The sequence below is a fragment of the Gopherus evgoodei genome, chromosome 2, assembly GCF_007399415.2.
Source record: "Gopherus evgoodei ecotype Sinaloan lineage chromosome 2, rGopEvg1_v1.p, whole genome shotgun sequence".
Classification (NCBI taxonomy): Eukaryota; Metazoa; Chordata; order Testudines; family Testudinidae; genus Gopherus; species Gopherus evgoodei.
Window position 1 is genome coordinate 33,467,344 of NC_044323.1, and position 10,642 is coordinate 33,477,985.

A 10,642-nucleotide genomic window follows, 5' to 3' on the forward strand; every position below is an offset into this window, starting at 1 on the left:
ACAAACACTCTTTTCTCAATCTATGTATTATATAATTTTTTAACATTCACGTTAATAAAATTTTTAAATCTGCTCTGGCACTGCCTAGCTGCTAAGGAAACAACACTCTCATCCTTCTGTAATTAGAAAATTTTATGAACACTGTTCTAACACTCACCACTCTTGTTCGTATCTTGATCTCCAGCAAGTCTACTTCACTCCATACCCCCTTTATTCCAAAGAGCATCTCTCAGGCTTCTATATGCCACATGCCCTGCCTCTCTTCCTTGAAATCTCCCCTCATTACCCACCCTTTTCCATAGTCCTTCACACTATGATCCTTCAGTTAATTCTCTTTAAGTATTCACATTTTTTTACAAGAAAAATAGGTGCTAATAGGATCTGTACCACCCAAGAAAGTGCACAAGCTTCTTATCTTTGCCCTCCCTCCATCCCACTAGTCTTTTTATCTTGCCCAGAGTCCTCTCGTCATGATCTGGAAGCTATTAGTCATGATCAGTTTTTACTGGAAGCTATGCAAGGGAGGAATTGTATTTTTACTCACCGTGAGAAGCAGCCTGCAAACCCATGTGCTATATTCAGCTGTTAACTAATAATCACTTTGAGTCAGAAAGTACTAGAGGTCAAAAACACTACTTTAAATAGATGGGGTTGCATTCAACCTTGCTCTATGCACAGCATAAAACAGGTGCAGGGTAACAACTGAAAGTCTGCTCACACCAGAACCCTGCAGTGTCTGCAACCTCTTCTCCACCAGAGGGACTTGTAGGGGCTGTGCTGGCTGGAGATGACCAGGAAAAACAGATACAGTATGTGCACCTCTGGGGATATGATAAGCCTCTAGCTCCTGGCAATGCATCTTACTGAAGCGTGAGACTCTCCCAGGTTCAAAAATAACTTTGTACCTTTGTCTCCTCTAATATAACTAAAAAAAAAAATGTAAAAGTTGCACAAGAATTTTGTATTTGTGATAGCTGCTTGCTTATTAGCACTGGAGGCCATTATTCACAGGTCAGATACAGGACAAGCACCCAGAGGAGCTTCATGCAGGTCTGCTAATGTTCCCTCCAGGGCCTGGTGGGTGCAGAACTCTAGGGACGGAGAGTAGCTCAGTCCATATGTAGTCAGCCATCAACCTTGTTTTTGAGGGTAGCAAAGAGGGTACTAATTTTGGCGAAGGCTTTTTGCAATGTGGGGCCCTGGGAACTGAACTGAGTCCACCAAAATAACTTCACTGAACTGCCATGAGGTTGGTAAACTTTCAGTGGCTACTGATGTGGGCTGGGCTTTTACAAGCAATCCAGAGGTGGAAGGCTCTGAGCTCCATTACCAGTCTTCTGTCCCCTGCCATCAGATGGATTCACTAGTTATCTAATTTTAGAATTCTGGACTGAGGAGACTCCTTGTTTCCTGGAGTCTATGAATAAAGGTACTTGTTGGGGGATGGGGCAAAGCGCTAGAAGTCACATCTTCCATTCCCTAAGTTACCTTGATAATGCTCCTCAGTGGAAGTCAGGCAAAGCCTGCACCGGGCCTTCTGCTCTAGCTGCTTTCTCACCACCATGGACTAGCAATGCGGCTAACGTCAGATTTACCCCACCTTCTGTAGCCTCTCCCTGCCAGGCACAAGATGATAAAGTGTCCACTGACGTCCTAGTTTATCACTGCAATTATCTGAGGACAACAGAGAACTTTCTGTTGTCGGGGACGTGAGGGACAGTGGCAACAGATGCATGGCATGTATTAATACTTATTCATATTTTCCATGCAGCATCCATCACTTTAATAGTAACAGTCATGAGAACGTAACCACATTCATAGTGTGAGTGAAAAAACACTTCGGAGAAGAAGCCTCTGCAAGAAGCATCCCTGCCTGTTGAGTGGTGGGGATGCTAACATTTCTGAACAGTAACTGGAAAAACATTTTAGCTGCAAATATTTTGACTGCCCTCTCCCTTCCCAGGGCCATCACTCCTCTGTCTATAAATCCCTTCTCCCCACTACGTTGATGTGCTCTGAAAAGTTTGCTCAGTGGCCTTCAAATCCCTTTTCGGTCTCTTCTCCATACCAAATGGCTGTTCCTTCAACCTCGCTCTTCAATGGCTAGTGAGTGCTCACTCCCCTGAAGCAGCCATCTCTGGGGGACTTCCAGGTTTGCCCATGGTCTCCCTTGATCAAATGATCAATAAGTTACCCTTTGAGGACCTACATATCAGATTCCATTGCCCTGCACCTGGTGCAGTCATTTACACCAGTGCAAAGTGAGTTTGAATCATTACCATTCTGATTTCATAGAGCTTCAGAGCCCATTTTACTAGAATGCAAATGACCACACAAGATTCAGGGCAACAGAGAATCTGGCTGTTGTCTGAAGGATATCCTCCTCCACGTCAAAGAATCCCACCCACCACTGCATGGAATAAGACACGCTCCAGGTTCTGAAATGGCAGTGTAGGCTGAGGTTTCCAAGATCGTCTGGGTAATCCCAATATACACTACCTTGGGACTTCCTTAGTGCTGCAGTTCTAGCCTTAGGGCTGCAAGGAATAGAACTGAGATCTCTCAGCTCCAAGCAGTCAGCACAACAATGTCCAGAAGCATTTCCTTCCCTTGCTGCTGCAATACATAGCCTCTAGATTACCTTCATGTAGATTGAGACAGCAGCAGAGACACCTGTAGGGTCCCCCAAAATGTCTAAGGAAACCAGCCATCTGGCATCCCCTGAAAAACTGAGACACTAGTAGCATTTCTCAAAACTTCATGGCATTGAGACCCCCTTCTGACAATAAAAACTACCACATGGCACTGGGAAGAGGGACCAAAGCACCGCCCCAGGTGGAGGGGCCAAAGTCAAAGCCTGAGCCCCACCACCCTGGGGCTGGGGCTGAAGCTCAAGGGCTTCACCCCTGGGCCGGGGGGTTGTAACTTCAGACCTGCCCCCCAGGGCTGAAGCCCTTGGGCTTTGGCTTCAGCCCTGGGGGACGGGGCTCGGGCTTTGGCTTCAGCCCTAGGCCCAACAAATCAAATGCCAAACCTGGTGACTCCATTAAAATGGGGTCCTGACCCACAGTTTGAGAAGTGCTGGCTGAGATGATAGGCAGCCTTACCTTCAGGGCTCCTGTAGATAGCAAAGCGATCCTGGAGTGTTAGGGAAAAGATGGGGAGAGAGCAGGAAAATCTTGAGAGGGTGTTGGGGACATAAAGTACAATTAGATTTGGATTGCCAAATGTTGTTCAAACATCAGGGCCCATGTACTCTAATATTACACTCTACTCCCCTCCCTACAAACCACCTATATTCTTCATCTCTCTTTCCAAAAACTCTTTTTACCTTTTCTTTCAACATATGTTGACCTATTTCAAAATAGCACTACCTGATTTGGCATTGTACTGAAGAATTCGCTTTGTTGCCTGCTGATGTAGGGCGAAAATGAAATAAATTGACTGAGATGTGCCTCCCAATACTACTACTCTTTCTCTGCAATGGTATGAAAGCTTTAACATTGGCCCATGTGTCCTTTTAAACTTTCTGATACTACTACTATTCACTTATCCGAGCCTCTCAAAGCACTTTACAAACATCAGATGTTCTAATAATTAAGGAGCAATTCCCTATACAATGAAATCACTCCCAAAGGAGCAAGGGATGCCTCTGTATTCTAGGCCAACTATTCATCTCATCCAGCCTGTTGATTCATTGCTTCCCTAGACAGTAATGTTGGTGTGTCTGCACGCAAGGGAAATGGTTCATTATTGCAGTAAAAGAGGTGAAACTGGGATAGTTTAGTTTCTTCAAGCTTCTAGAAGATGGAAAAGTGGAAGATTCTCAGATATCCTTCCTTCTCCCCATCTCCCCACCAGCTAACTCCATTCTGAGACTGTGCTTAAACACGAGGGCTCACATAACCCCTTTTTCATTTACAATGTTTGCTCCCAATTTGTGAATTAAAAGGCAACAAGTGATTTTATTTCCAGTTGCAACTTTAAAGTGGGAATTTTCAGCGTAGTTTGATAGCAACTATTATACAGTTAAACTTTTTTCCTCACATTGGTAGATGAATCTCCTCCCAAATTAGTGGTATTTTAGATAGCAGTTAATTATTGCTCTCATCACTTTCCCTGCCGGAAACTGCCTCAATTGCACAAATAACACAGTTTCTCTCCATTGAGAATCAGTCTGGCATACAAAGTATCCAGCCTGAAATGCAGACTTCTCTTTTGAATGGGATGAGGAATCACACTTTTTTTGTAATAGAAGACTGGAGCAGTAATTGTACTTATTTTTTTTCCTCCTGCTGATAATAGGCCACTTTAACTGATTACTCTCATTATAGTTAGTATGGCAGCATCCATTTTTTCATGTCCTCTGTGTGTGTGTGTGTGTGTGTGTGTGTGTGTGTGTGTGTGTATATATATATATATATCTCTCTTCCTACTGTATTTTTCACTCTATGCATCCAATGAAGTGGGTTTTAGCCCATGAAAGCTTATGCTCAGATAAATTTGTTAGTCTCTAAGGTGTAGGAGCGGAGCCAGGGTTTCTGGCGTCCTAGGCAGAATTCGGAGGGGCGGCATTTTGCGCGCACCCCACAGGGCACGCGGAAGCTTCCAGTTCTGCTCCCGTCGCACCGCTGAAGAAGGACCCTCCGCCGAAATGCCGCAGGTGACAGCGGCAGTCATTGCCGAAATGTTGCCGGTAGCTCAATTGCCTGCCGCTGTTTTCCGCAGCACATCGGCGGAGGGTCCTTCTTCGGCGGCGTGACGGGAATGGAACCCAAAGCTCCTGTGCGCCCCATGGGGAGCGCGCAAAGTGCCACCCCCTACATCCTGGCGCCCTAGGCGATTGCCTAGGGTCGCCTAATGGAAGCACCGGCCCTGCTAAGGTGCCACAAGTACTCCTCATTCTTTTTGCTGATACAGACTAACATCTACCACTCTGAAACCTGTACTTAGAAGGGCTTTTAGCCCTGGGATGGCCAAACTATGGGCCATTGGGAGGGACTGACTTACAACCTAATAGGAGTTTGATGGCTGCAAGTAACCTGCATTAAATGGAGTGGATTTCAGCCACCCTGTTGTGGGGTGGCTGCCCCACTTTGGCCCTGAAGGGGTTAATGCAGTAAAAGGGATAAAGAACAGCTGGGGAAGCTAGGGAGTAGCTGACCACAGCTGTGGCCAGCTCAGTCAGAGCCTAGCTAGCCCTTATAAAAGGGCTATGGGCCAGAAGCAACACACACACACGCTCGCTAGCTTCTTGAGAAAGAAGGACCTGGCACCTGAGATGGAGGAAGGGCAGAGGGAGCTGGGGAGCTCCAGCCAGGAAAAACCCCAGGCTGCAGGCCTTGCTAAAAAGGGCACTGGGGCTGCAGTGGGGCAGCCCAGAGATAGGCAAAGGCAGCAGGTCCTAACCCTCCTGCCGATGATGAGTGGTTTACAGACTACAGTCTGGCCCAGTAAGCATGATTGGCAGTAGTCACTGAGGCAAGGTAGGGGTAGAGGACTGGAGGTTCCCCTGGGTGGGGAGACCCAGATTGTGGGTTACTGCTGAGGGCAGAACCCTAGCATAAAAGGGCATGGTGGTCCAGGAGGGACACTGTGGCCAGCGGCAGGCAAGACACTGGCCTGCGGAGGGTGCTCGGGGCTGAAAGAGCTAATACCCAGGAGGACCAGCAGGAGGCACATGTGGGTGAGTTGTCACTCTGCCACACACCCACATCTATTGTATACCTGTAGTATTACCTTGCCTTAAGATGCACTGAATGTTAGGACAGGCAGCCTCCACAAACTATACTTCTGAATAAAGGAGTGTGACCAGACGCCACAATGCAGAATCCTTCCATGCCACATTTACCCACAAAGATTTGGTCCTGGCACCATATGACTGCACATGACAATATACTAGGGAGAGTCACTAGTGTCTTATCTAGCCACCAGGCTGAACATCGAGGTTGTGTGGAAAAGTTTGTTACTTTTTCTATGTCTGCGCAAACAAACACCACCAAGTTTTGAATTAGTTAATCCTGCTCCTCACAGTGTGTATATTGTTTGCCACTGGAGGAAGAATCAGGGTGACTCTGAACTGCTCTGCTCATAAGACGAGCAGGTCCTTCGCCTGCTTCTAAGGCGGCACTGACTTGCCATCTTTTGCCCCCTTGAATAGGTTTTATCACAGAAAAAATAAAGAGCTAAAGAAACGCAGTATTAAAGAAAACAAAAGTTTAGACAAAAGCTCTACATTCTCCACTCTGTCAGCTGAGGTTACCCTTACAAACTTTAAAATGAACACCCCAAACCTAAGCGTTTGGAAAATGTTGGTAAAACTAAAGCAACTAATTCCCAGAGAGATGTTCAGGCTAAATCATATTCTTAGAGCAGAATGTAGCCTTTTCCTGTTTTTAATGTTCCATTGGGACACAGAAGAATGCATGTATCTGACACATCATGGAGACAGTTTGTAGACGCTGCTCAAGGCCTGACACATAGTTAAATTGCAGGTAGCGCAGTAAAGTGTTAAAAATGAAATGCAAACAAAATTTGTTTACATAATGAACAGAGGTAGCCTTGACTTCAAAAGGTATCAGCACTTGCTTGAGGATGTTGTGCACTAAGTGATCAGGATTCCCATCAACAATTTGCAGCAAGACTTTAAACACAAATTACTCAATTCAGTCTTTAAGGTTCCTGTCAGTTGTTTGAGTCCAGCCACCAGAACAGCTTGATACTATTGCAGCATTCACAGGGAGTGTTTAAAGAAAAGAATAAACAATACCCCCACTACATATTTTTCAGCCATACACACTTAGTCAAGATAAAAATCTTCTCAAAATCTAAAACAAACTGGGTTGTTCAACTATGCATCTTACTTTGTTGATTGACTGAAACCTCCCACAGACGGTCACAGCCCATACTGCAGTTAATTATCTAGATATTGCAGATGGAAAAATACATCTTGATGTGACACTTGCACAAAATGTGTGTTCTAATGTATTGAACACCCCCATTGGGGGAAAGTGTTTTTAATTAAGCGTGTAGGGGAAAAAGAGTGAATGTTCCTAGAAAAATCAGAGAATTTTTAAAGAGCAGTGTTTCTACCGGGCTTTCAGATTATAACAATATTTCTCCAGGCTGAGGGTTATATTTTATCCTTGATCTTTGTGCAGATCTCTGTGTAACGTCTCCACAGTGGAGTCTCATATTACCAAGCTTTCATTACACTGAAAACAAACATCTGTGCGTAAATGGCATGAACCAGGAATATCTCCCCTGAATTCAGCGGAATTGAACCTGCACAAAACTGAGGTGAGGGTGGAATAACTCTTGGTTACATTGACCAGTATATGATGTAGTAATATTCTACAAGAATACCCTGCAGCATTATCATTAATTCAAAAACTAAACAATTAACAAATCACTTTAAAAGCATATGTTGTGATGTGTTGTTCTTAGTTTTTCTTCTCAGCTAACAAAATTCAGTCCTTCACGCCAGGTCTTCCAGCCACTGGTGTGAATTTAAGAGAGTTCTACTAAATACTAAATTCTAAAATACACCTTACAGGATATTAAGAGCCATTTCAATTAAAAGAAATGAAACAAAAAGCAGAAATGTGAAGTCATGAGCTTGCTGCTAAAAACAAAGGAAGTACCTTTCCTTCATAACAGAAAGGTATTGTTAATCAGGGTACATGACAATTACAGTGGCTTAATAGAAATTGCTATGTGCTACCTTACATTTTACATAGCTGTAATGCAATGATATTCATATATAAAATTCTACAAAGCACGTTCAGCCCTGGGATAACAGGGTTCAATTCCCATTGATTTCAATTAATTGTGCCCACTTATGCCAGGGTCGAATCCAATCCCCACAGTAAACAAAATAGCACTTGCACCTATTTAGGCATGCCAGGTTTGGCTTTTTGTGCCTAGAAGTCCTATTCATGGATCAGGAGCCCATTGTGCTAGCTGCTGTACAAACCAGAACAAAAATATGGCCCCTGTCCCAAAGATCTAAGTACAATTTTTGCTGTACCAGGACACAACTTTGCACAGCCAATAAATAAGAAAATGTAAAATACTTAATCAAAAAAGATTCTTAATTTAGCACTTCGTTAAGATGATGGCATATATTTTACAGCTATAACACTGGAGACAAACATTAGATTGAAACAAATAGTGACTGTAAGCATCAATATCATTCTACTAAAATAGAACATTATTGTAAATATGCTATAATACTGAAACAATATGAGGCATGAAACATCATTAACTCTGACATTAATGGACTTATACGTGAAACTGGTATTTGTTAAAAATGAACATCTTAACCAAAAACAAGGATTTGGGGGAAATGCAGAAGGAACCAAACCCAAGAGATAAATACCTGATCTACTAAAAATGAAGTCATTTGAGATTACACATCCAAGTTCGTATTTGGGTCCAGAATTAAACAAACCATGAAAATGAGCTTTCACAGTTCAGCCTTCTTTCTAAAAATAGTGTCCAGAGTTAAATGCCTGACTACATTTAATGCTAGTATTTCCTCAGTAGGAACTGCAGAATCTAGCCCACAGAGAGAGAACTCTCCTTGAAGCATGCTTAACAAACATTAATGGAAATTAACTTGCAGAGAAGAACAGCACCTTTAACTACAAAAACAGAGTTCCTATAATACCAAATATGGTAAATCAAACGAAAACTGATATTACGCTAATAAATTATTTTTATCCAGGGTCAAATCTGCTTGCCTTGCTCTGTTACATGGTCTTAAATATAACTACTTTGCATGAGTAAGGTGAGGAGAACTTGGCCCTGTTTTTCCAGAGAAGTAAAAGAATCATTATTGTAGCTCTGTGAATTCTCTTAACCCATATTCATTACCATTTACTTAGATTGCCTCATGTTTTGCAAGCACAGATAAAGACCTACGCCCTGCCCTGAAGACAGAGATACCAAACTTTTTAGATATCCTAAACAGAATACAATCTTGAATTAATAAAGGCCCATACTGGATACTGAATGCCACAAATAATTAACTTATTCCAGAAAAAAGAACAGTTTATTCTTAAATCCAGCTAATACTAACAATGATTTTTAAATGAGTCTTTTCCTCAGCTTGTATTTAAAATAAGACTGTTTTTCTTCTTTGGTGCACCATACTCAATTCTGTCCAGTTGATGTGTTCTGTGCAAAGTGTTCATCCTAACCACTATGCATTTCTTTTATAACACCAGGTATACCATATTATGTCTCTCTTAGTTTTAATCACCTAATATGAGATCTTAGGATCATAGTCATCTGTCTGATTTCCATTTATAACAGGAGGAAAATTTATAAAAAGTTCCCCACAATGACGAATTTCCACAGGAAACCACAGAATCATTTGCAGTAATGATCCCACCCCAACCCTTATTCACCAAAGGAGCCTTTATTCACACAGTAGCCCCCTTGATTTTATTGAGATCACTTGTCATAGTAAGGCCTGCATTGGTAGGTAAGGGGTACAGGGCTGGGCCCACTTGTTGTTTAACGTTTATATTGCAACAATGCCCGGAAACCGCAATGGGGCCAGGCCCTCACTGTGCTGGGCCAATACATGAAGCCTTATGCTGACAGCACCTTTTGATCAGGGATCTCAAAAGCCCTGTGTAAAAGGGGAGGGGGAGTAAGAGCATTATTCTCCTCCATCCCACATGGGTCATTCCCACGGCAGAGAATGATCGCACGGGCATGGGGCTCTCCTCGTTCCTCCCTGGCTAAACACTTGGCCAGCTAGTGCCACGTCTTGGTTTGTTTCTCCTCCAACCCCCAGCCCGGGCATGACTCTCCTCCGCTGGCGCCCGCCTGTCGAAACGGAGCTGCTGGAACTGATGCTCTTGCTGCCACTTCCGCGGCAGGAAGCTTGGCAGAGATGGCGAAAGAGCCCGCGGAGAGGAGCGCGCTCGAGACCTTTCCCACCGAGCGGCGGGCAGGTGGCGGGGCGCGGGCTGTCCCTGGCGGCGCGCTCCCTCCCCAGCCGCTGGGCTACCTGCCGGGGGCAGAGCCCAGACCCCTTCTCCTGCGCCGGGTGGCTCTGCGCCCCTCTCCCCAGGGAGCCTCAGGTCAAAGTCACCCTTCCCGCCAGCAAGGGGGCGGCCCGCTCCGCTCCTACCTTGCTGGAGCTTCCCCGGCTGGCCGGTCCGCCCGGGCTGGAGCAGGCGCGTCTGGCAGCGGGTGCGAGGAGCACCGAGCGGGCTCGGATCAGGCAGCCAGAGCCGGGGCAGTGCGCGCAACCAGCCCCAGCTGCGTTCATTCACCTCTCGCCGGCCCCTACCCCAGGCACGCTGCTTTCCTCGCTGTGAGGAAGTGCGGCTGGCCTATCAGCTGCGCGCAGTGGGTGACTCGTGTCACGTTCAGCACCCCCACACCCAGGTACCCTGGGGAGAGGGACCCACCCCAGGCACAGCCAGGCCCCGCACCCTGGGGCACGGACCCCTTCCCAGACATTTCACACAAGCCCCCCAGATGCTGGGAGAAGAGGCTTCTGCCACTGCCCTGCACCCTCCTCTTGAGGAAAGCCAGATTCCCCCTTTCCTAGGCTCCCTGCAAAGATTCCCCCAAAATCTGCTCTACCCATTCCTGGATTCCCCAGATCCTGTGGAGGGGA

The 10,642-nt window shown here is 45.2% G+C and overlaps 1 protein-coding gene across 3 annotated transcripts in view; it reads right to left on the bottom strand.

The window, feature by feature from the left end:
- Window positions 1–10,387, bottom strand: part of APBB1IP (amyloid beta precursor protein binding family B member 1 interacting protein) — a 130,367-nt gene extending 119,980 nt beyond the window's left edge. Inside the window, exon 1 of one of the 3 annotated variants that reach the window (XM_030550300.1) lies at window positions 10,148–10,387. In XM_030550300.1, coding sequence (XP_030406160.1) covers window positions 10,148–10,288 — 141 coding nt within the window. In that variant the 5' untranslated portion in view covers window positions 10,289–10,387. The remainder of the gene's footprint in view (window positions 1–10,147) is intronic. The other 2 variants (XM_030550298.1, XM_030550297.1) reach the window with 2 other exon arrangements.
- Between the last annotated feature and the right edge of the window lie 255 nt (window positions 10,388–10,642).